At 51.6% G+C, this 27,389-nt stretch overlaps 1 protein-coding gene across 1 annotated transcript; it reads right to left on the bottom strand.

The window, feature by feature from the left end:
• CDK5 (cyclin dependent kinase 5) lies at window positions 1-27,389 on the bottom strand. Its single transcript, XM_063452907.1, has 12 exons — window positions 27,303-27,389; window positions 18,921-19,009; window positions 18,773-18,840; window positions 16,866-16,926; window positions 16,702-16,758; window positions 16,530-16,625; window positions 14,433-14,507; window positions 14,263-14,359; window positions 10,852-10,921; window positions 10,707-10,767; window positions 6,776-6,856; window positions 1-636 (listed from the first exon to the last, which is right to left on the bottom strand). Exons 1-12 carry the CDS (start codon window positions 27,337-27,339, stop codon window positions 550-552), a joined length of 879 nt encoding a protein of 292 aa, XP_063308977.1. The 5' UTR covers window positions 27,340-27,389; the 3' UTR covers window positions 1-549.

Here is a 27,389-nt window from a genome sequence, read left to right on the forward strand (position 1 = left end):
CATTCTCCAAATGTTTTATTCCACTTATTCTGTACACGTTGTATGTTTCATGGTCAGCATTTGGTAGATGGAATGTGTACTGCTAATGTATACAGCGTTTCAAGGGGCCAGTAAAATAATTCACAGTTCTAATTCTCAAAAAACTGCATATACATTTACAGGGAGAAAAACTAGCTCCCCAAAAATTTACATTAAAATATACAACAGTGAGGGTCCCACAGCGCAGGGAAACGTCCCAAAATAAATAAGAGTGAAGGGGGGTGGGGCAGGGAGATCTGCTTCTTGCAGTATTTTCGAATGAAAGTTCATCAAGTAATGACATTTTGCGGTAAGGCTGAAGATGCAGGATGCAGTACGGTCAGCCAACGAGCAAACAGCGCCTGGAGTTTAGGAAATCTGGTCACCCAGGGGCTGTGTTGAAGGTTCCTTTACTGTAACTCAGAACATCAGGATGCCGTCCCATTAAACATCATGCAATGCCAGACAAGACGAGTCAGGTAAGGAACATGGAGTGGGGGGCATCATTATCTGAGCGGGATGGAGTAGACATTAAGGAGGACAGAAATCTGCAAAGTATGGGTGCTGCAAAGCCTCGTCAGCCGAAATCCTTTGAACTGGGTTACATTTCAATAAATTCTGAGGACAGAAAATAGTCAAAGTTAATAAAAAAGGAAATCAGGATTCATTCAGCATTATACATCCTTCACATCTGTCTGCATCAGCCCTCTTGTAGGTGTGTGGCCCTATTATGGGTGAGTTATCTTATTTAAATGAACACGAACCTGTATTCCTGACCCTATAGTGCTAAACTCCCCCCCCCCCCCCTACAAAAGTTTCAAACTCGCCTTATTTCCAGCGCTGCGCAGGTCTGCTAGAGCTGACTCCACCCCCTTTGTGACATCATCAAAATGGCCCGATTTTTAGATAATCCAATGCTTTCCCATTGGGTTAGCTAAATTCGGCACGGGGGTGCGGACAAAGTGCCGTTTTGGCCAGTCATAACCTCCTCATAGAGATGCACTGAATCAATATCATCTCTATGAGGCAAATTCAGCGTCTCCATGCAGAGTGTAGAGACGCTGAATAGCAATACTGCCTACTGTGCAGCACTGCCCCAAGAAGCACCTCCAGTGGCCATCTGAGGAGTGACCACTTGGGGGTGTCCCCAGGGGCAATGTAAACACTGCCTTTTCTTGGAAAAGGCACTGTTTGCATGAAAAAAGCCTGAAGGGAACTATGATACTCACCAGAACTACTACATTAAGCTGTATATTATACATTAAGCCGTATACCGTACATTAAAGGGACACTCCAGGCACCCAGACCACTTCTGCTCATTGGAGTGGTCTGGGTACCAACTCCCACTACCCTTAACCCTGCAAGTGTAATTATTGCAGTTTTTTTTAAAACTGCAATAATTACCTTGCAGGGTTAAGTCCTCCCCTAGTGGCTGTCTATTAGACAGCCACTAGAGAGAACTTCCTGCTCTATAGCACAGGTTTTCTGTGCTAGAGCGTCGCTGGACGTCCTCACGCTGTGTGAGGACCTCCAGCGTCGCTCTATTCTCCATAGGGAAGCATTGAAATTAATTTTCAATGCTTTCCTATGGGGTGCGCTAATGCGCATGCGCGGCAATAGGTCTCCTCGGCCGGCGGGCGGGATCAGTCTCGCCCACCGGCCGACGTAAGCAGAAGGAGGAGCGGCGGGGGAGGAGGAAGCAGCGACGTGGGACATGTCGCTGCCTCTGGTAAGTCACTGAAGGGGTTTTCACCCCTTCATCAACTGGGGATTGGGGGGGTGGGAGGGAGAGGGACCCTCCAGTGCCAGGAAAACGAATAGTTTTCCTGGCACTGGAGTTTCCCTTTAAGCTGTATATTATACATTAAGCCGTATACCGTACATTAAGCTGTATATTATACATTAAGCTGTACACCGTACATTAAGCCGTATATTATACATTAAGCTGTACACCGTACATTAAGCTGTACACCGTACATTAAGCTGTCGCTCTGGTGACTATAATGTCCCTTTTACATTAATGTTCAAGGATAGAATGTGAGCTCATTGAGCAGGGCCCTCCACCTCTCTGTTCCTGTACGTCCAGTTGTCTGGTTACAATCACATGTCTGTTATTCCACTAATTGTACAGCGCTACCGAATCTGATGGTGCTTTAAAATTATTAAATAATAATATACATGTAACAGAAGGGAGGGATGCAGTTATGTAGATCGGTCACTAGATGGTGGTGTTCAGACACTGATATTTGTGCTTTAAAAAGGAACATATAGTGTTAGGAATGCATATATCTATTCCTGACTCTATAGTGCCCTAATCACCGTTTAGAGGACCGGGCCAACATTGCTAGGGTTAAAAAAGATGATTTACTAACTTTCTGCCCTGCTCAAGCTCTGCCTCTGGCTAAGATCATAAATGTTAATGATGTTTAAGTCCCATAGGAAAACAATGGGAGGCAAGTGCGCATGCACGACAAAACGTCTTCTGAGACCGTCTGACTAAAATCGAGATTTACTCTGCATTTTACGGAAGTGCCTCCAGCGGCTGCTATAGGCACCAAGAACACTTCAGCTTAATGAAGCGGTCTGGGTGCCTGGTCCAGCTAGGGTTAACCCTTTTATATATAAGCATAGAAACAGCTATGTTTATAAATAGGTTAATCCAGCCTCTAGTGGCTGTCTCATTGACAGCCGCTAGAGGCGCTTGCGTGATTCTCACTGTGAAAATCACAGTGAGAGGACGCCAGCGTCCATAGGAAAGCATTGTAAATGAGACCGTCTGATTGCCGCGCATGCCCATCCAGCCGAAGAGGAGGAGAGCTCCCCGCCCGGCGCTGGAGAAAGAGGTAAGTTTAACCCCTTCCTCCCACTAGAGCCCGGCGGGAGGGGGATCCTGAGGGTGGGGGCACCCTCAGGGCACTATAGTAGTCCTTTAATCTCCAACGTGTAAATTGGTGGGAATCTAAGGTCATACTAGCCGAAGGGAAACATTTGCCATTGTGAATTGGTACGAGCAGTTTATTAGTAAATCTCACAGAAAGTGGGGACGGTTTCCAACATTCCATGCATGCTCCATATAGCTCCATTTTTAAACCCTTTTCTCACAGAATTTATCAAAGTGAAGACATACAGAAAACTCAACCCATTCCCGAGTCCTGCACCAGTTGCAGAACAAATAACAGAGTAAATGATGCAAACGTATCCCAGAAGCCACCAATACATGCTTTATTCCTAATACATGAATTGGAGTCCACTGAAACATTAATGAAACTATTAAATAATAACTACGTATTAAATAATTAAGGCAGCTTATTACTGTTTTTGTTAAAGGGACAATACAGTCACCAAAACAACTTTGTCTTAATGAAGCAGTTTTAGTGTATAAATCATGCCCCTGCTGTTTCACTGCTCAATTATCTGCCATTTAGGAGTTAAACCACTTTTGTTTCTGTTTATGCAGCCCTAGCCACACCTCCCCTGGCTGTGACTGACACTGTCTGCAGGAAAACAAAATGGTTTCATTTTCAATCAGATGTAGCTTGCTCTAAAAGATTTTATCTCGTGCTCTGTAAATTGAACTCTAATCTCACACAGGAGGCCCCTGCAGGATATAGCAAGCTATTAACAGAGCAAGAGATAAGAAATTCTAAATTAAACAGAATGTGCAATAAAAGGATAAACATTAGATAACTCTTTACAGGAAGTGTTTATTAACCCCTTAAGACTGCAGCAAAATGTGCAAGTTGTGATCCAAAAAAAACGTAAACAAAACCTGGCATTTGCGCTATATGTCTGTCCAACCGTAATTCACCTCTTTCATATTAAATGCACCCCCCCTTATTATATATAATTTTATTCAGGGGAAACAGGGCTTTCGTTTAACATCAAATATTTAGGTATGGAACATAATTTAATCTGAAAAAAAATATAAAAAAATGGGAGAAAATAAGAATTTTTCAAACATTTTTAGTTCTACGTGACATTTTAACTGTGAATGTCAAAATACTGTTTGCTTTTACTGCAATAAAATACACATATTTGTAATCAGCGATGTCTCACGTGTAAAACAGTACCCCCTATGTACAGGTTTTATGGTGTTTTGGGAAGTTACAGGGTCAAATATAGCGTGTTACATATTTCAGTTTTTTCACATTGAAATTCGCCAGATTGGTTACGTTGCCTTTGAGACCATATGGTAGCCCAGGAATGAGAATTACCCCCATGATGGCATACCATTTACAAAATTAGACACCCCAAGGTATTGCAAATGGAGTATGTCCAGTCTTTTTAGTAGCCACTTGGTCACAAACACTGGCCAAAGTTAGTGTTAATATTTGAAAATGCAAAAAACGAATTTGAACGCAAATTTTGGCCAGTGTTTGTGACTAAGTGGCTACTAAAAAAAAGAAAAATACCCTATTTGCAATACCCTGGGTTGTCTACTATTGCAAATGGTATGCCATCATGGGGATCATTTTCATTCCTGGGCTACCATACGGTCTCAAAGGCAACCTGGCAAATTTTAATGTGAAAAAACTGAAACGCAAACCTTATATTTGACTCTGTAACTTTTGAAAACACCATCAAACCTGTACATGAGGGGTACTGTTATACTCAGGAGACTTCGCTGAACACAAATATTAGTGTTTCAAAACAGTAAAACGTATCACAACAATATCATCAGTGTAAGTGCCATTTGTGTGTGAAAAATGCAAAAAATTTCACTGTCACTGACGATATCGTCGTTGTAATATATTTTACTGTTTTGAAACACTAATATTTGTGTTCAGCGAAGTCTCCCGAGTAAAACAGTACCCCCCATGTACAGGTTTTATGGTGTCATGGAAAGTTTCAGGGTTAAATATAGTGCTAGCAAATTAAATTCCCTGAACTTTCGGCCTGGGATATCAGCCAGGTCCTGCAAATTGTAATTAATAAAATGACCTAATTATGTAAAATTACATAAATATATACGTAGAATTATTACATATATATATATCGATATGAAAAGCACTCCAAGAACTTCATGTAAGGTGAAAAAATAAACTTAGCTTTATTCTGCAACAACCAAAAGTGATCGACGTTTCAGTCCTATGTCAGGACTTTCATCAGGATGAAAGTCCTGACATAGGACTGAAACGTCGATCACTTTTGGTTGTTGCAGAATAAAGCTAAGTTTATTTTTTCACCTTACATGAAGTTCTTGGAGTGCTTTTCATATCGATATATATATATTATTATTGCCGACAAGCACCGGGCTATACATTGTTAACTAAACTGGAGTGCAAGCTTTTGGACATTGTTATATATATATATTATATACGTATATACTATTTCGTTCTACATGTATTTTGATATCAATATATATAAATTTTAAAATACAGTTAGAACGAAATTATGCATGTTTATATATTTATCTATTTATTTTTTACTGTCTATGTAGTGTAAAAACTGTGGGAGGAGTTAGGGTGGCAAATTTGGCTATATTAATAATAATAATAATATATATGTGAGATAACAGTAAGTGGTCTTGCTATGCAAGAACACTTAATAATAAAAATAATAATAATTTCTGGGGAAATTGTGTGAAGTGTTCTTGCCTCCTTCAGTAGTCTACAACTAGAGTGGGCGGAGTAACTGTTAGTATTTATTTATATAGCACATTTAATTGCAACGTTGTTGCCCAAAGTGCTTCACAGTTACATTAAAACATACAGTTATAAAAACATTAGCAGGTGTACAAAAGGCCCTGTCTATGACCTCACTTGCTGCTGCAGCCTGGCACAGGTCAGAGTATTTTGGCGGTTGCCATCTTCAAACGGTCGTAATTTAAAAACTATAAATCCTACAACGAAGAACTTTATATTGTGAGAATCACAAGACCCAGACCTACATTTTGATGTATAGTATGTCTCTGAGATATTAACAATGGAGGCACAGTCGCAGTTTAGAAATTGCCCTTCAAATTTGAGCTGGTTAGAGTGGAGTTTCAATGAATGTCAATGGACGGCGTGAGTTGCAAACAAATGGTCATATTGTGAAAACTATCAGGACTATGGCTTAGCTGTGGACATTTCTAGTGGCAGCAGGGATAGCTGAACGTTTTGATATAAGATTTGTGTAGGTGGGCCTGAAAATGAGGGAGTGGTGGCAGTTTAGAAATCATGCCCTGATTTTTCAGCTTTTGCCAGCTCCCACTCTAGCTTTGAACATTTTGCCATTCATTCCTATGGGACCAATTTTGCCTCGAGAACGACGATATTCCATGAACCATTCGGCGAAACGTTCCACAAAGTAATAGCACACAAATCGGGAACAATCCGCACATTTTGGTGTATTTTTGTCTATGTAGTGTAAAAACTGTGGGAGGAGTTAGGGTGGTAAATTTGGCTATAATAATAATAATAATATATATGTGAGATAACATTAAGTGGTCTTGCTATGCAAGAACACTTAAATATACAAATTGACACCATTTTTATTTTCCATTTATTCGTTCATCCTTCATAGAAATTTGGGGGAATGAAAAGCTTGGGACAGTATACGGGGATCATTTCGGGGTTATACATGCAGGTAGGTGAATTTCATTTTAAAAAGCACATGGAAGTAAAAATGTTTATTTGTGATTTCAGACACAATAGAATGGACCTTGGCTGCTTTATAAATACACAAAGTGATATCACACGTTCCTGGAAATCTGCGGAGAACATTAACCCTGAAAATGCTCAATCCACCCTCCATTAACCTCTGCAATACCTACCTGCAGTAAGTCCCTGCCAGTAGCATTGAGCTTGGGGACAACATTCACTAATGACGTGGTAGCCGGATACATGGGATATGGCTAAGAGACAGAAAATAAACAAATAAACATACATTGGCTACAGTACACAGCTATAGCAGCACTGCCCCCTACAGGAGGAAGAGTGAATATACACCATACATTGGCTACATTAGACAGCTACAGCAGCACTGCCCCCTACAGGAGGAAGAGAGAATATACACCATACATTGGCTACAGTACACAGCTATAGCAGCACTGCCCCCTACAGGAGGAAGAGAGAATATACACCATACATTGGCTACAGTACACAGCTATAGCAGCACTGCCCCCTACAGGAGGAAGAGAGAATATACACCATACATTGGCTACATTACACAGCTATAGCAGCACTGCCCCCTACAGGAGGAAGAGTGAATATACACCATACGTTGGCTACATTACACAGCTACAGCAGCACTGCCCCCTACAGGAGGAAGAGAGAGTGAATATGAACCCACACACACACACACAACACCCCGATCAACACACACACACGCACGTCCCCGATCCGCGTACACACACACACGCACGGCCCCGATCCGCGTACACACACACGCACGGCCCCGATCCGCGTACACACACACGCACGGCCCCGATCCGCGTACACGTACACGCACAGCCCCGATCCACGTACACACATCAACAGCCCCGATCCACGTACACACATCAACAGCCCCGATCCACGTACACACATCAACAGCCCCCGATCCACGTACACACATCAACAGCCCCGATCCACGTACACACATCAACAGCCCCGATCCACGTACACACATCAACAGCCCCGATCCACGTACACACATCAACAGCCCCGATCCACGTACACACATCAACAGCCCCGATCCACGTACACACAGCAACAGCCCCGATCCACGTACACACATCAACAGCCCCGATCCACTTACACACATCAACAGCCCCGATCCACTTACACACATCAACAGCCCCGATCCACTTACACACATCAACAGCACCATACATTGGCTACATTACACAGCTATAGCAGCACTGCCCCCTACAGGAGGAAGACTGAATATACACCATACATTGGCTACATTACACAGCTATAGCAGCACTGCCCCCTACAGGAGGAAGAGTGAATATATACACCATACGTTGGCTACATTACACAGCTACAGCAGCACTGCCCCCTACAGGAGGAAGAGAGAGTGAATATGAACCCACACACACACACACAACACCCCGATCAACACACACACACGCACGTCCCCGATCCGCGTACACGTACACGCACAGCCCCGATCCGCGTACACGTACACGCACAGCCCCGATCCGCGTACACGTACACACATCAACAGCCCCGATCCACGTACACACATCAACAGCCCCCGATCCACTTACACACATCAACAGCCCCCGATCCACTTACACACATCAACAGCCCCCGATCCACTTACACACATCAACAGCCCCCGATCCACTTACACACATCAACAGCCCCCGATCCACTTACACACATCAACAGCCCCCGATCCACTTACACACATCAACAGCCCCCGATCCACTTACACACATCAACAGCCCCCGATCCACTTACACACATCAACAGCCCCCGATCCACTTACACACATCAACAGCCCCCGATCCACTTACACACATCAACAGCCCCCGATCCACTTACACACATCAACAGCCCCCGATCCACTTACACACATCAACAGCCCCCGATCCACTTACACACATCAACAGCCCCCGATCCACTTACACACATCAACAGCCCCCGATCCACTTACACACATCAACAGCCCCCGATCCACTTACACACATCAACAGCCCCCGATCCACTTACACACATCAACAGCCCCCGATCCACTTACACACATCAACAGCCCCCGATCCACTTACACACATCAACAGCCCCGATCCACTTACACACATCAACAGCCCCGATCCACTTACACACATCAACAGCCCCGATCCACTTACTCACATCAACAGCCCCGATCCACGTATGCACACACGCACACACGCGGCCCCGATCCACGTGTGTGCGTGCGCGGCCCCGATCCACGTGCGCGCGCGCGGCCCCGATCCACGTGCGCGCGCGCAGCCCCGATCCACGTGCGCGCGCGCAGCCCCGATCCACGTGCGCGCGCGCAGCCCCGATCCACGTGCGCGCGCGCAGCCCCGATCCACGTGCGCGCGCGCAGCCCCGATCCACGTGCGCGCGCGCAGCCCCGATCCACGTCCACACGCGCACAGCCCCGATCCACGTCCACACGCGCACAGCCCCGATCCACGGCCACACGCGCACAGCCCCGATCCACGGCCACACGCGCACACACACACCCGATCCACGTACGCACGCGCACGGACCCGATCCACGTACGCACGCTCACGGACCCGATCCACGTACGCACGCGCACGGACCCGATCCACGTGCACGGACCCGATCCACGTACGCACGCGCACGGACCCGATCCACGTACGCACGCACGCGCACGGACCCGATCCACGTACGCACGCACGCGCACGGACCCGATCCACGTACGCACGCACGCGCACGGACCCGATCCACGTACGCACGCACGCGCACGGACCCGATCCACGTACGCACGCACACGCACGGACCCGATCCACGTACGCACGCACGCGCACGGACCCGATCCACGTACGCACACACACACGCGCACGGACCCGATCCACGTACACACGCGCACGGACCCGATCCACGTACACACGCGCACGGACCCGATCCACGTACACACGCGCACGGACCCGATCCACGTACACACGCGCACGGACCCGATCCACGTACACACGCGCACGGACCCGATCCACGTACACACGCGCACGGACCCGATCCACGTACACACGCGCACGGACCCGATCCACGTACACACGCGCACGGACCCGATCCACGTACACACGCGCACGGACCCGATCCACGTACACAGGCGCACGGACCCGATCCACGTACACACGCGCACGGACCCGATCCACGTACACACGCGCACGGACCCGATCCACGTACACACGCGCACGGACCCGATCCACGTACACACGCGCACGGACCCGATCCACGTACACACGCGCACGGACCCGATCCACGTACACACGCGCACGGACCCGATCCACGTACACACGCGCACGGACCCGATCCACGTACACACGCGCACGGACCCGATCCACGTACACACGCGCACGGACCCGATCCACGTACACACGCGCACGGACCCGATCCACGTACACACGCGCACGGACCCGATCCACGTACACACGCGCACGGACCCGATCCACGTACACACGCGCACGGACCCGATCCACGTACACACGCGCACGGACCCGATCCACGTACACACGCGCACGGACCCGATCCACGTACACACGCGCACGGACCCGATCCACGTACACACACACACACGGACACGGACCCGATCCACGTACACACGTACAGGGACACTATTTTTATCCCTCCATGTTAAATTTGACGGTTTTCTGAAATTTTTTGCAAAAAAAGGTGGAATTTACTGAAATGTAAATCATCACGTTAATAAACCAAATTAAATTAATGACAGAATGTAACGGTCACTTAGCTAAATATCCCCCATTGTCTCTGATCAGAGATGGCACTTACAGGACACGGCATGTTTCAGAGATTACATCCCATGATAACCCCTGAATCCATTCCAGAAGAAGCAGAAACATTAGGAACCAATGAATGCTCCTAATCTGGAAAAATACTGAGCAAGATACCTGTACCGACCTCATAAATCCCAGCATCAGGAATGAAACTACTCTTGGCTGGGGCTGCTGCATCTAACTCTCCGTATAAGCTCTTTCACCTTATTTCCACTAAATCCCGCGCCTGCTTTTATTTAATGATTAAATATGGATAGCTGTTGGTTACCTTATAGTCTGGTAGTTTGGTCATAGCCGGCCACTGCTCTTCAGTTGGCGTTCCAAGCAACGTACAAACATTAAGGAAACTAAATGTATTACTTAAACCCGATCTACCCCCCATTTAATACAGAGTTATATAAAAGAAAGGATATCGGAAAATGCGTTTCAGCTGGTCGTCAACGTCGTTTCCAGGAAATAGTGGTCTCCCCGCGTTAGCCAGCTCTGCAGAGTAAGGAGAGATTGAACAGGTTACTGCGCATTACCCAGGCACACGTTCACATCAAGGCCTCAAATCGAACCAAGTAACAAATCCTGGAATCCTTCAGCCCAAACAGATACCATGTGACTCACACAGCCATCGGTCACAGGCCATAATACTTCTATATTAATTATCTCTCTCTCATGGGAGGAAAGGGAGACGAATTGCCTCCCCACATTCACACACTAACAATCAACCCCCAACCCCTATTCACACACACACTAGCAATCAACCACCCCACCATATTCACACACACTAACAATCAACCCCCAACCCCTATTCACACACACACTAGCAATCAACCACCCCACCATATTCACACACACTAGCAAATCAACCACCCCACCATATTCACACACGCTAGCAATCAACCACCCCACCATATTCACACACACTAGCAACCAACCACCCCACCATATTCACACACACTAGCAACGAACCACCCCACCATATTCACACACACTAGCAACGAACCACCCCACCATATTCACACACACTAGCAATCAACCAACCTACCATATTCACACACACACTAGCAATGAACCACCCCACCATATTCACAGACGCTAGCTATCAACCACCCCACCATATTCACACACACACTAGCAATCAACCACCCCACCATATTCACACACACACTAGCAATCAACCACCCCACCATATTCACACACGCTAGCAATCAACCACCCCACCATATTCACACACACTAGCAATCAACCACCCCACCATATTCACACACACTAGCAATCACCCCCCGCATTCATACACTAGCAATCAACCAACCCCCCCGCATTCACACACTAGCCTTCAACAACCAATTCCCTGCATTCACACATTAGCAATCAACCACCCCCCATTCACACACTAGCCTTCAACAATCAATTCCCTGCATTCAAACATTAGCAATCAACCACCCCCCATTCACACACTAGCCTTCAACAACCACCCCCCCCACAATTACACACTATCAAATAACCCCCCATCACTAGCAATCAACTACCCCTAGCATTCTTTCCCCTACCCGCATTCACACCCTAGCAATCAACCAAACCCCACATTCACACACTAGCCCCCTCCATTCACACACTAGCCTTCAGCCACCCCCTCCATTCACACACTGGCAATAAACCATCACCATTCACACACTAGCAATCCAACCACCACTCACTTTCACACATTCCACACAAAATCACACACTAGACCTTGACTCCCATCCCGCATATTCACACCCTAGCCCTTGACTGACACACACACACACACACACACACACACACACACACCACCTCTTGACACACATAAACCCCTCCCATTCGCACACTGGCGTTTTAACAACACTTCCCAACATTCACATATTCAGTGTCCCTCCATTCCCACACATACTGACTCTCCATTCCCACACATACTGACTCTCCATTCCCACACATACTGACTCTCCATTCCCACACATACTGACTCTCCATTCCCACACATACTGACCCTCCATTCCCACATACTGACTCTCCATTCCCACACATACTGACTCTCCATTCCCACACATACTGACTCTCCATTCCCACACATACTGACTCTCCATTCCCACACATACTGACTCTCCATTCCCACACATACTGACCCTCCATTCCCACACATACTGACCCTCCATTCCCACACATACTGACCCTCCATTCCCACACATACTGACCCTCCATTCCCACACATACTGACCCTCCATTCCCACACATACTGACCCTCCATTCCCACACATACTGACCCTCCATTCCCACACATACTGACTCTCCATTCCCACACATACTGACTCTCCATTCCCACACATACTGACTCTCCATTCCCACACATACTGACTCTCCATTCCCACACATACTGACTCTCCATTCCCACACATACTGACTCTCCATTCCCACACATACTGACTCTCCATGCACAGACCTTTCACACATACTGACTCTCCATTCCCACACATACTGACTCTCCATTCCCACACATACTGACTCTCCATTCCCACACATACTGACTCTCCATTCCCACACATACTGACTCTCCATTCCCACACATACTGACCCTCCATTCCCACACATACTGACTCTCCATTCCCACACATACTGACTCTCCATTCCCACACATACTGACTCTCCATTCCCACACATACTGACCCTCCATTCCCACACATACTGACCCTCCATTCCCACACATACTGACTCTCCATTCCCACACATACTGACTCTCCATTCCCACACATACTGACTCTCCATTCCCACACATACTGACTCTCCATTCCCACACATACTGACTCTCCATTCCCACACATACTGACTCTCCATTCCCACACATACTGACTCTCCATTCCCACACATACTGACCCTCCATTCCCACACATACTGACCCTCCATTCCCACACATACTGACCCTCCATTCCCACACATACTGACCCTCCATTCCCACACATACTGACCCTCCATTCCCACACATACTGATCCTCCATTCCCACACATACTGACTCTCCATTCCCACACATACTGACTCTCCATTCCCACACATACTGACTCTCCATTCCCACACATACTGACTCTCCATTCCCACACATACTGACTCTCCATTCCCACACATACTGACTCTCCATTCCCACACATACTGACTCTCCATTCCCACACATACTGACTCTCCATTCCCACACATACTGACTCTCCATTCCCACACATACTGACTCTCCATTCCCACACATACTGACTCTCCATTCCCACACATACTGACTCTCCATTCCCACACATACTGACTCTCCATTCCCACACATACTGACCCTCCATTCCCACACATACTGACTCTCCATTCCCACACATACTGACTCTCCATTCCCACACATACTGACTCTCCATGCACAGACCTGTCCAGATATACACCCACTGACGTACTTTACTTATTTATTTTGGTAGCTGTGTCTTGATGAAAAATTTCCAAGAATTTTTTTTTATCCTCAAAATAAATAAATTATTTTTAAAATAGCACAATGCAGATTTCAGATGGGCCGCGATTTGCTGGTATGATCTCAATCCATGAGATTGGTCTACCAAGTAACAACAGATTACAAATCAGACTTTAGTATAAATGATGAAATATCTAATAATAGGTTTTACTATAGAGCAGGACTCTGATCCCCACAGATATTACTAGACTGCATTTCCCATAATGCACAGTAATGGCGTCATTGCTATAGGACAGAAATAAAAACCTGCAAGTCATGTTCTTCCCTAATCACACTGAATGAAGGATCCATCCATAACATAACTAGACAGAAACAGGAGTCATTTACCTGCGAAAATACAGCCTGCTGACCACATGTCTATAGACGTAGAATAAAGTTTGGCACCAAACAGAACATCAGGAGGGCGATACCAAAGAGTCACCACCTGAGTGCACACAGAGATCACTATAAGCATTCCATCAGCCCACTGTGGGGCACAACTAAAAGAACAGACTGACCTCTGCTGAGTAACACCGCACTGGGATACCGAACGCTCGGGCCAGGCCAAAGTCTGCAAGCTTCAGCTCACCATTCTAAGGACAAAAAAAAAATCAAAATAAAGACAAATCAGAATTATAGATACAAGGCAAACCAAATCAATGATAATAACACTCAGTCTGTGCTATCCGACCGGAGAAAGGATACATCCCGGGACCAACACTCAGTCTGTGCTATCCGACCAGAGAAAGGATACATCCCGGGACCTACACTCAGTCTGTGCTATCCGACCAGGGAAAGGATACATCCCGGGACCTACACTCAGTCTGTGCTATCCGACCGGAGAAAGGATACATCCCGGGACCTACACTCCGTCTGTACTATCCGACCGGAGAAAGGATACATCCCGGGACCTACACTCAGTCTGTGCTATCCGACCGGAGAAAGGATACATCTCGGGACCTACACTCAGTCTGTGCTATCCGACCGGAGAAAGGATACATCCCGGGACCTACACTCAGTCTGTGCTATCCGACCGGAGAAAGGATACATCCCGGGACCTACACTCAGTCTGTGCTATCCGACCGGAGAAAGGATACATCCCGGGACCTACACTCAGTCTGTGCTATCCGACCGGAGAAAGGATACATCCCGGGACCTACACTCAGTCTGTGCTATCCGACCAGAGAAAGGATACATCCCGGGACCTACACTCAGTCTGTGCTATCCGACCGGAGAAAGGATACATCCCGGGACCTACACTCAGTCTGTGCTATCCGACCGGAGAAAGGATACATCCCGGGACCTACACTCAGTCTGTGCTATCTGACCGGAGAAAGGATACATCCCGGGACCTACACTCAGTCTGTGCTATCCGACCGGAGAAAGGCTACATCCCGGGACCTACACTCCGTCTGTACTATCCGACCGGAGAAAGGATAAATCCCGGGACCTACACTCAGTCTGTGCTATCCGACCGGAGAAAGGATACATCCCGGGACCTACACTCAGTCTGTGCTATCCGACCGGAGAAAGGATACATCCCGGGACCTACACTCAGTCTGTACTATCCGACCGGAGAAAGGATACATCCCGGGACCTACACTCAGTCTGTGCTATCCGACCAGAGAAAGGATACATCCCGGGACCTACACTCAGTCTGTACTATCCGACCAGAGAAAGGATACATCCCGGGACCTACACTCAGTCTGTACTATCCGACCGGAGAAAGGATAAATCCCGGGACCTACACTCAGTCTGTGCTATCCGACCAGAGAAAGGATACATCCCGGGACCTACACTCAGTCTGTACTATCCGACCAGAGAAAGGATACATCCCGGGACCTACACTCAGTCTGTACTATCCGACCAGAGAAAGGATAAATCCCGGGACCTACACTCAGTCTGTGCTATCCGACCAGAGAAAGGATAAATCCCGGGACCTACACTCAGTCTGTACTATCCGACCGGAGAAAGGATACATCCCGGGACCTACACTCAGTCTGTGCTATCCGACCAGAGAAAGGATACATCCCGGGACCAACACTCAGTCTGTGCTATCTGACCGGAGAAAGGATACATCCCGGGACCAACACTCAGTCTGTGCTATCTGACCGGAGAAAGGATACATCCCGGGACCTACACTCAGTCTGTACTATCCGACCGGAGAAAGGATACATCCCGGGACCTACACTCAGTCTGTACTATCCGACCGGAGAAAGGATACATCCCGGGACCTACACACAGTCTGTACTATCCGACTGGAGAAAGGCTACATCCCGGGACCTACACTCAGTCTGTGCTATCCGACCAGAGAAAGGATACATCCCGGGACCTACACTCACCTTCCTTCCATTAGTGGACGTGTATACACTGCTGTAAACTCCAAAATATTACATGGGAGTTACAGGGGAGGTGAAAATATCTGCAATAAAGTAGAAATAACCCAACCATGTGTGTGTTTGGTTCATGGAAAGAATAATAAAATGAAGGGATCCGCAGTCAGTCCCCTCCGGGACATCGCATGGTTTGGTTTGATGCAGTTTTGATGCTGTGACAGCGGATTATGTAACAGAACGTTACAGACAATGCTGTGACATCGCGGACACATTACGTACCCGGTTAATTAGCAGATTCTGTGGTTTCAGGTCCCTGTGAAGCACGTTACGGCTGTGACAGAACGCCAAACCCTTGAGCAGTTGGTACATAAAGGACTAGGAGAAAAATAGATATGAGAACATATGGAGGGGTGCAATCAGACAATAAAATCTCTAATCGATATTTAATCACCTTAACAATCTCTGGGTCCAGGTCCCCATTGCAGCTGTCAAAATACTTCTTCAAATCCTGGAACAGATGCAGCCGGTGTGAATTAGAAGCGTTATTAATAACCTGCAGCACGTCGCTATCAGGCTCTTTCTAAATGAAAACACTGACACAGTGACATCCCTCACCTGATCGCAGTATTCAAACACCAGAGTCAGCTTCTTATCACTGTGCAGGACATCGTGGAGCCTGTGGGAAGGAGAGGTCAGAATGAGGGCTTTATCCCAGGAATGATAACCTGGCGTTAGTTATAGAACACAGAGGATGATATGACACCGTAATGTGCAGACAGTAGGAACATATAAACTACAGTAAGGCGACACTCCACTGCCCAAAATAAAGAAATCACTGTAGATATGCATGCATTTCATGGGGTATATATAGAAACAGCTTGCAAAAACTTACAGATCTCTTGTCTGCTGCCTTTAAACCCCCCCCGTCCCGTCCCGTCTAAAACCGCCCAGACTTTCTGTATCTATCCAATCACAGACTTCTCAAAGCAGCTCAATAATAAGTCTTTGCAAGGCAGGTGCTCTGGGCAATTGCGGCCTCTTGTGTTTATCTCCACTGAGCTAACCAAACCAGTAACAGGACCGTTTGGCTGATTGACAGCCAGGGGGTGTAACTAGGTTAATTTCTGTACTTTTTGAAAAATGAAAACGGAGGACACCCTCTTCACACTCAAGTATTTCAGCAAGCTAAAGTGCTTTAGGGGACTTGACTGTCCCATTAAATGCAATCTTACAGAATAAATGCTTGCCAGGAGTTCAAAGCACAGATTGTATGTAGTGAGCTCTGGGGAAAACGGCTTTATGCATAGAGTCAAAGGTCACGTCCCAGAATGAATATTTCATGGATCACCTGTCGTCATCATCATCCAATCACCTATCAGAAACGCATGCTTTATCACTGGTCACTAACACCTGTCATTCAAAATAACTGTACAATACAAACATTATTGCTCGTTCCGGTCTGCTTCGTGTACACACGAAATGAATAAAAGTCTGATGTTCAACTAAAATTTACAGATACCCTGAGCATCTTTACCGATCCCTGACAGACTGCACCATTACTGTTAGCGACCGATCCCTGACAGATTGCACCATTACTGTTAGCGATCAATCTATGAGACCGATCCCTGACAGATTGCACCATTACTGGTAGCGACCGATCCCTGACAGATTGCACCATTACTGGTAGCGACCGATCCCGGACAGATTGTACCATTACTGGTAGCGACCGATCCCGGACAGATTGCACCATTACTGGTAGCGACCGATCCCGGACAGATTGCACCATTACTGGTAGCGACCGATCCCGGACAGACTGCACCATTACTGGTAGCAACCGATCCCTGACAGACTGCACCATTACTGGTAGCGACCGATCCCTGACAGACTGCACCATTACTGGTAGCAACCGATCCCTGACAGACTGCACCATTACTGGTAGCAACCGATCCCTGACAGACTGCACCATTACTGGTAGCAACCGATCCCTGACAGATTGCACCATTACTGGTAGCGACCGATCCCTGACAGACTGCACCATTACTGGTAGCAACCGATCCCTGACAGACTGCACCATTACTGGTAGCAACCGATCCCTGACAGATTGCACCATTACTGGTAGCGACCAATCTATGAGACCGATCCCCGACATAATGTTATCAGCCAAGCCAGACACATATACACACACTGCGCCGTGGACCCCTCGTCATCTAACCAAATACACACTGCCCCTGCGTCTCCATTAATAAACACAAAGGAAATTGTCTTCTGGATAAAATGTAACGAAAGAGCAACATCAAAGTGTGACTCACTGTGAATGTGAGAGATGGGGATCTTGTAGAATATCGTACTGACCACCATTTTGTACTTTTTCAAATGTGTGAGAACAAAACTGACATGGCTCCTGGTATGCAAGTACTGATAATATATGTACCCCCTGGGGACACCTGTTACCATAGCTTAATAGCAATTCTTTTGTTTGGATCTGTGTTTGCAAGCACTGGAAGATGCACAGAAAATGTTACCTCACAATATTCTTGTGTTTCAGTTCCTTCAATAAGCAAATCTCTCGCAACGCGGAGCTCGGGACACCCTGGACACAGACACAAGAAACCAAAGTCATCATCAGCCAGAAGGAACATTCAACAGCTACATATTGTATCACAGACTCACCTCATCGTCATCATCCAAGCGCACTCGCTTTAGAGCCACAATCTCGTGCGTCTCACGGTTCTTAGCTTTAAACACCGTACCATATGTACCTGAAAAACAATGAGATCTATGGATTAAACACAGCATGGAGCTCTACTGAATAGGAACAACAGGAGAGCAAATGTATAGCACAAACACCTGCCGCACTCTAGCTAATCTGTGTCCTGCTGCTCACACAGAAAACTAAACCTCGTCCCTTTTCACTCAGATCCCGGCAAACAGCTCTCTCTCACCAGTCCCCGCAGCCCCTCTATACCTACTCCCAGCATCCCCTCTGTCCTCAGCCCCCACTCTCAGCATCCCCTCTGTCCTCAGTCCCCACTCGCAGCATCCCCTCTGTCCTCAGTCCCCACTCGCAGCATCCCCTCTGTCCTCAATCCCCACTCGCAGCATCCCCTCTGTCCTCAGTCCCCACTCGCAGCATCCCCTCTGTCCTCAGTCCCCACTCCCAGCATCCCCTCTGTCCTCAGTCCCAGCAGCCCCTCTATACCTACTCCCCGCAGCCCCTCCGTCCCCAGTCCCTGCTCCCAGCAGCCCCTCTATACCTACTCCCCGCAGCCCCTCCGTCCGCAGTCCCCGCTCCCAGCAGCCCCTCCGTCCCCGCTCCCAGCAGCCCCTCTATACCTACTCCCAGCATCTCCTCTGTCCTCAGTCCCCACTCCCAGCATCCCCTCTGTCCTCAGTCCCCACTCCCAGCATCCCCTCTATACCTACTCCCAGCATCCCCTCTGTCCCCAGTCCCCGCTCCCAGCATCCCCTTTGTCTCCAGTCCCCGCTCCCAGCATCCCCTTTGTCTCCAGTCCCCGCTCCCAGCATCCCCTTTGTCTCCAGTCCCCGCTCCCAGCATCCCCTTTGTCCCCAGTCCCCGCTCCCAGCATCCCCTTTGTCCCCAGTCCCCGCTCCCAGCATCCCCTTTGTCCCCAGTCCCCGCTCCCAGCATCTCCTTTGTCCCCAGTCCCCGCATCCCCTTTGTCCCCAGTCCCCGCTCCCAGCCTCCCCTTTGTCCCCAGTCCCCGCTCCCAGCATCCCCTTTGTCCCCAGTCCCCGCTCCCAGCATCCCCTTTGTCCTCAGTCCCCGCTCCCTGCATCCCCTCTGTCCCCAGCATCCCCTCTGTCCTCACTCCCAGCATCCCCTCTGTCCTCACTCCCAGCATCCCCTCTGTCCTCACTCCCAGCATCCCCTCTGTCCTCACTCCCAGCATCCCCTCTGTCCTCACTCCCAGCATCCCCTCTGTCCTCACTCCCAGCATCCCCTCTGTCCTCACTCCCAGCATCCCCTCTGTCCTCAGTCCCCACTCCCAGCAACCCCTCTGTCCTCAGTCCCCACTCCCAGCAACCCCTCTGTCCCCACTCCCAGCAACCCCTCTGTCCTCAGTCCCCACTCCCAGCAACCCCTCTGTCCTCAGTCCCCACTCCCAGCAACCCCTCTGTCCTCAGTCCCCACTCCCAGCAACCCCTCTGTCCTCAGTCCCCACTCCCAGCAACCCCTCTGTCCTCAGTCCCCACTCCCAGCAACCCCTCTGTCCTCAGTCCTCACTCCCAGCATCCTCTCTGTCCTCACTCCCAGCATCCTCTCTGTCCTCACTCCCAGCATCCTCTCTGTCCTCACTCCCAGCATCCTCTCTGTCCTCACTCCCAGCATCCTCTCTGTCCTCACTCCCAGCATCCTCTCTGTCCTCACTCCCAGCATCCTCTCTGTCCCCACTCCCAGCATCCCCTCTGTCCTCAGTCCCCACTCCCAGCAACCCCTCTGTCCTCAGTCCCCACTCCCAGCAACCCCTCTGTCCTCAGTCCCCACTCCCAGCAACCCCTCTGTCCTCAGTCCCCACTCCCAGCAACCCCTCTGTCCTCAGTCCCCACTCCCAGCAACCCCTCTGTCCTCAGTCCCCACTCCCAGCAACCCCTCTGTCCTCAGTCCCCACTCCCAGCAACCCCTCTGTCCTCAGTCCCCACTCCCAGCAACACCTCTGTCCTCAGTCCCCACTCCCAGCAACACCTCTGTCCTCAGTCCCCACTCCCAGCAACACCTCTGTCCTCAGTCCCCACTCCCAGCAACCCCTCTGTCCTCACTCCCAGCATCCTCTCTGTCCTCACTCCCAGCATCCTCTCTGTCCTCACTTCCAGCATCCTCTCTGTCCTCACTCCCAGCAACCCCTCTGTCCTCACTCCCAGCAACCCCTCTGTCCTCACTCCCAGCAACCCCTCTGTCCTCACTCCCAGCAACCCCTCTGTCCTCACTCCCAGCAACTCCTCTGTCCTCACTCCCAGCAACCCCTCTGTCCTCACTCCCAGCAACCCCTCTGTCCTCACTCCCAGCAACCCCTCTGTCCTCACTCCCAGCAACCCCTCTGTCCTCACTCCCAGCAACCCCTCTGTCCTCACTCCCAGCAACCCCTCTGTCCTCACTCCCAGCAACCCCTCTGTCCTCACTCCCAGCAACCCCTCTGTCCTCACTCCCAGCAACCCCTCTGTCCTCACTCCCAGCAACCCCTCTGTCCTCACTCCCAGCAACCCCTCTGTCCTCACTCCCAGCAACCCCTCTGTCCTCACTCCCAGCAACCCCTCTGTCCTCACTCCCAGCAACCCCTCTGTCCTCACTCCCAGCAACTCCTCTGTCCTCACTCCCAGCAACCCCTCTGTCCTCACTCCCAGCAACCCCTCTGTCCTCACTCCCAGCAACCTCTCTGTCCTCACTCCCAGCAACCCCTCTGTCCTCACTCCCAGCAACCCCTCTGTCCTCACTCCCAGCAACCCCTCTGTCCTCACTCCCAGCAACCCCTCTGTCCTCACTCCCAGCAACCCCTCTGTCCTCACTCCTAGCAACCCCTCTGTCCTCGGTCCCCACTCCCAGCATCCCCTCTGTCCTCGGTCCCCACTCCCAGCATCCCCTCTGTCCTCGGTCCCAACTCTCAACAACCCTTCTGTCCTCCGTCCCCGCTCCCAGCAACCCCTTTGTCCTCAGTCCCGCTCCCAGCATCACCTCTGTCCTCAGTCCCCGCTCTCTGTGATGTCCTCCCCCCTCTCTCTCTGTGATGCCCTCCCCCCTCTCTCTCTGTGATGCCCTCCCCCCTCTCTCTCTGTGATGCCCTCCCCCCTCTCTCTCTGTGATGCCCTCCCCCCTCTCTCTCTGTGATGCCCTCCCCCCTCTCTCTCTGTGATGCCCACCCCCCTCTCTCTCTGTGATGCCCACCCCCCTCTCTCTCTGTGATGCCCTCCCCCCTCTCTCTCTGTGATGCCCTCCCCCCTCTCTCTCTGTGATGCCCTCCCCCCTCTCTCTCTCTGTGATGCCCTCCCCCCTCTCTCTCTCTGTGATGCCCTCCCCCCTCTCTCTCTCTGTGATGCCCTCCCCCCTCTCTCTCTGTGATGCCCTCCCCCTCTCTCTGTGATGCCCTCCCCCTCTCTCTGTGATGCCCTCCCCCTCTCTCTGTGATGCCCTCCCCCTCTCTCTGTGATGCCCTCCCCCCTCCCCCTCTCTCTGTGATCCCCTCCCCCCTCTCTGTGATGCCCTCCCCCTCTCTGTGATGCCCTCCCCCTCTCTGTGATGCCCTCCCCCTCTCTCTGTGATGCCCTCCCCCTCTCTCTGTGATGCCCTCCCCCTCTCTCTGTGATGCCCTCCCCCTCTCTCTGTGATGCCCTCCCCCCCTCTCTGTGATGCCCTCCCCCCTCTCTCTCTCTCTCTGTGATGCCCTCCCCCTCTCTCTCTCTGTGATGCCCTCCCCCCTCTCTCTCTCTGTGATGCCCTCCCCCCTCTCTCTCTCTGTGATGCCCTCCCCCCTCTCTCTCTCTCTGTGATGCCCTCCCCCCTCTCTCTCTCTCTGTGATGCCCTCCCCCCTCTCTCTCTCTCTGTGATGCCCTCCCCCCCCTCTCTCTCTCTGTGATGCCCTCCCCCCTCTTTCTCTCTGTGATGCCCTCCCCCCTCTTTCTCTCTCTCTCTGTGATGCCCTCCCCCCTCTCTCTCTGTGATGCCCTCCCCCCTCTCTCTCTCTGTGATGCCCTCCCCCCTCCCTCTCTCTGTGATGCCCTCCCCCCTCTCTCTCTCTGTGATGCCCTCCCCCCTCTCTCTCTCTGTGATGCCCTCCCCCCTCTCTCTCTCTGTGATGCCCTCCCCCCTCTCTCTCTGTGATGCCCTCCCCCCCTCTCTCTCTGTGATGCCCTCCCCCCCTCTCTCTCTGTGATGCCCTCCCCCCCCTCTCTCTCTGTGATGCCCTCCCCCCTCTCTCTCTCTCTGTGATGCCCTCCCCCCTCTCTCTCTCTGTGATGCCCTCCCCCCTCTCTCTCTCTGTGATGCCCTCCCCCCTCTCTCTCTCTGTGATGCCCTCCCCCCTCTCTCTCTCTGTGATGCCCTCCCCCCTCTCTCTCTGTGATGCCCTCCCCCCTCTTTCTCTCTCTCTCTGTGATGCCCTCCCCCTCTCTGTGATGCCCTCCCCCTCTCTGTGATGCCCTCCCCCCTCTGTGATGCCCTCCCCCTCTCTCTCTGTGATGCCCTCCCCCTCTCTGTGATGCCCTCCTCTCTCTCTCTCTGTGATGCCCTCCCCCTCTCTGTGATGCCCTCCTCTCTCTCTCTCTGTGATGCCCTCCCCCTCTTTCTCTCTCTCTCTGTGATGCCCTCCCCCTCTCTGTGATGCCCTCCCCCCTCTCTCTCTCTCTCTCTGTGATGCCCTCCCCCTCTCTGTGATGCCCTCCCCCCTCTCTCTCTCTCTCTGTGATGCCCTCCCCCCTCTCTCTCTCTCTCTCTGTGATGCCCTCCCCCCTCTCTCTCTCTCTCTCTGTGATGCCCTCCCCCCTCTCTCTCTCTCTGTGATGCCCTCCCCCTCTCTCTGTGATGCCCTCCCCCCTCTCTCTCTCTCTCTGTGATGCCCTCCCCCTCTCTCTGTGATGCCCTCCCCCCTCTCTCTCTCTCTCTGTGATGCCCTCCCCCCTCTCTCTCTCTCTGTGATGCCCTCCCCCCTCTCTCTCTCTCTGTGATGCCCTCCCCCTCTCTCTCTCTGTGATGCCCTCCCCCTCTCTCTGTGATGCCCTCCCCCCTCTCTCTCTCTCTCTGTGATGCCCTCCCCCCTCTCTCTCTCTCTCTGTGATGCCCAACCCCCTCTATCTCTGTGATGCCCTCCTCCCCCCTCTCTCTCTCTGTGATGCCCTCCTCCCCCTCTCTCTCTCTCTGTGATGCCCTCCCCCCCTCTCTCTCTCTCTGTGATGCCCTCCCCCCTCTCTCTCTGTGATGCCCTCCTCCCCCCTCTCTCTCTCTCTCTGTGATGCCCTCCTCCCCCTCTCTCTCTCTCTGTGATGCCCTCCCCCTCTCTCTCTCTGTGATGCCCTCCCCCTCTCTCTCTCTCTGTGATGCCCTCCCCCCTCTCTCTCTCTCTCTCTGTGATGCCCTCCCCCCTCTCTCTCTCTCTCTGTGATGCCCTCCCCCCTCTCTCTCTCTCTCTGTGATGCCCTCCCCCTCTCTCTCTCTCTCTGTGATGCCCTCCCCCCTCTCTCTGTGATGCCCTCCCCCCTCTCTCTCTCTCTGTGATGCCCTCCCCCCTCTCTCTCTCTCTCTGTGATGCCCTCCCCCCTCTCTCTCTCTCTCTGTGATGCCCTCCCCCCTCTCTCTCTGTGATGCCCTCCCCCCCCTCTCTCTGTGATGCCCTCCCCCCTCTCTCTCTGTGATGCCCTCCCCCCCTCTCTCTCTGTGATGCCCTCCCCCCTCTCTCTCTGTGTGATGCCCTCCCCCCCTCTCTCTCTCTCTCTCTGTGATGCCCTCCTCCCCCTCTCTCTCTCTGTGATGCCCTCCCTCTCTCTCTCTCTGTGATGCCCTCCCCCCTCTCTCTCTCTCTCTCTGTGATGCCCTCCCCCCTCTCTCTCTCTCTCTCTGTGATGCCCTCCCCCCTCTCTCTCTCTCTGTGATGCCCTCCCCCTCTTTCTCTCTCTGTGATGCCCTCCCCCTCTCTCTCTCTGTGATGCCCTCCCCCTCTCTCTCTCTGTGATGCCCTCCCCCTCTCTCTCTCTGTGATGCCCTCCCCCTCTCTCTCTCTGTGATGCCCTCCCCCTCTCTCTCTCTGTGATGCCCTCCCCCCTCTCTCTCTCTCTCTCTCTGTGATGCCCCCCCCTCTCTCTGTGATGCCCTCCCCCCTCTCTCTCTCTCTGTCTGTGATGCCCTCCCCCCTCTCTCTCTCTCTGTGATGCCCTCCCCCTCTCTCTCTCTGTGATGCCCTCCCCCTCTCTCTCTCTGTGATGCCCTCCCCCTCTCTCTCTCTGTTATGCCCTCCCCCTCTCTCTCTCTCTCTGTGATGCCCTCCCCCCTCTCTCTCTCTCTGTGATGCCCTCCCCCTCTCTCTCTCTCTGTGATGCCCTCCCCCCTCTCTCTCTCTCTGTGATGCCCTCCCCCCTCTCTCTCTCTGTGATGCCCTCCCCCCTCTCTCTCTCTCTCTCTGTGATGCCCTCCCCCCTCTCTCTCTCTGTGATGCCCTCCCCCTCTCTCTCTCTGTGATGCCCTCCCCCCTCTCTCTCTCTCTGTGATGCCCTCCCCCTCTCTCTCTCTGATGCCCTCCCCCTCTCTCTCTCTCTGTGATGCCCTCCCCCCCTCTCTCTCTCTCTGTGATGCCCTCCCCCCTCTCTCTCTCTCTCTGTGATGCCCTCCCCCCCTCTCTCTCTCTCTCTGTGTGATGCCCTCCCCCCTCTCTCTCTCTCTCTCTGTGATGCCCTCCCCCCTCTCTCTCTCTCTCTCTGTGATGCCCTCCCCCTCTCTCTCTCTCTGTGATGCCCTCCCCCCCCTCTCTCTCTCTCTCTGTGATGCCCTCCCCCCTCTCTCTCTCTGTGATGCCCTCCCCCCTCTCTCTCTCTCTGTGATGCCCTCCCCCCTCTCTCTCTCTGTGATGCCCTCCCCCCCTCTCTCTGTGATGCCCTCCCCCCTCTCTCTCTCTGTGATGCCCTCCCCCTCTCTCTCTCTGTGATGCCCTCCCCCCTCTCTCTCTCTCTCTCTCTGTGATGCCCTCCCCCCTCTCTCTGTGATGCCCTCCCCCCCTCTCTCTCTCTCTGTGATGCCCTCCCCCCTCTCTCTCTCTCTGTGATGCCCTCCCCCCCCTCTCTCTCTCTCTGTGATGCCCTCCCCCCCCCTCTCTCTCTCTCTGTGATGCCCTCCCCCCTCTCTCTCTCTGTGATGCCCTCCCCCTCTCTCTCTCTGTGATGCCCTCCCCCTCTCTCTCTCTCTCTGTGATGCCCTCCCCTCTCTCTCTCTCTCTGTGATGCCCTCCCCCCTCTCTCTCTCTGTGATGCCCTCCCCCCCCTCTCTCTCTCTCTGTGATGCCCTCCCCCCTCTCTCTCTCTCTGTGATGCCCTCCCCCCTCTCTCTCTCTCTCTCTGTGATGCCCTCCCCCCTCTCTCTCTCTCTCTCTCTGTGATGCCCTCCCCCCTCTCTCTCTCTCTCTCTCTGTGTGATGCCCTCCCCCCTCTCTCTCTCTGTGATGCCCTCCCCTCTCTCTCTCTCTGTGATGCCCTCCCCCCTCTCTCTCTCTCTCTCTCTCTGTGATGCCCTCCCCCTCTCTCTCTCTCTGTGATGCCCTCCCTCCTCTCTCTCTCTCTCTCTGTGATGCCCTCCCCCCTCTCTCTCTCTCTCTCTGTGATGCCCTCCCCCCTCTCTCTCTCTCTGTGATGCCCTCCCCCTCTCTCTCTCTCTCTGTGATGCCCTCCCCCCTCTCTCTCTCTCTGTGATGCCCTCCCCCCCCTCTCTCTCTCTGTGATGTGATGCCCTCCCCCCTCTCTCTCTCTCTGTGATGCCCTCCCCCCCCCTCTCTCTCTCTGTGATGTGATGCCCTCCCCCCCCCTCTCTCTCTCTCTCTGTGATGCCCTCCCCCCTTCTCTCTCTCTCTCTGTGATGCCCTCCCCCCCCTCTCTCTCTCTGTGATGTGATGCCCTCCCCCCCTCTCTCTCTCTCTGTGATGCCCTCCCCCCTTCTCTCTCTCTCTCTGTGATGCCCTCCCCCCTTCTCTCTCTCTCTCTGTGATGCCCTCCCCCCTTCTCTCTCTCTCTCTGTGATGCCCTCCCCCCCCCTCTCTCTCTCTGTGATGTGATGTGATGCCCTCCCCCCCTCTCTCTCTCTCTCTCTGTGATGCCCTCCCCCCTTCTCTCTCTCTCTCTGTGATGCCCTCCCCCCTTCTCTCTCTCTCTCTGTCTGTGATGCCCTCCCCCCTTCTCTCTCTCTCTCTGTGATGCCCTCCCCCCTTCTCTCTCTCTCTGTGATGCCCTCCCCCCCTCTCTCTCTCTCTGTGATGCCCTCCCCCCCTCTCTCTCTCTCTGTGATGTGATGCCCTCCCCCCTCTCTCTCTCTCTGTGATGCCCCAGTTCTCTCCCCCCCTTGGTCTCACCTTCCCCGATTTTCTCCAGTTTCTCATATTTCTGCATGGCGCCGTACTGACACCGCTCTCCGCTCACTGCGCATGCGCACTCTCAGC

Source organism: Pelobates fuscus, chromosome 4, assembly GCF_036172605.1.
Source record: "Pelobates fuscus isolate aPelFus1 chromosome 4, aPelFus1.pri, whole genome shotgun sequence".
Taxonomy (NCBI): Eukaryota; Metazoa; Chordata; class Amphibia; order Anura; family Pelobatidae; genus Pelobates; species Pelobates fuscus.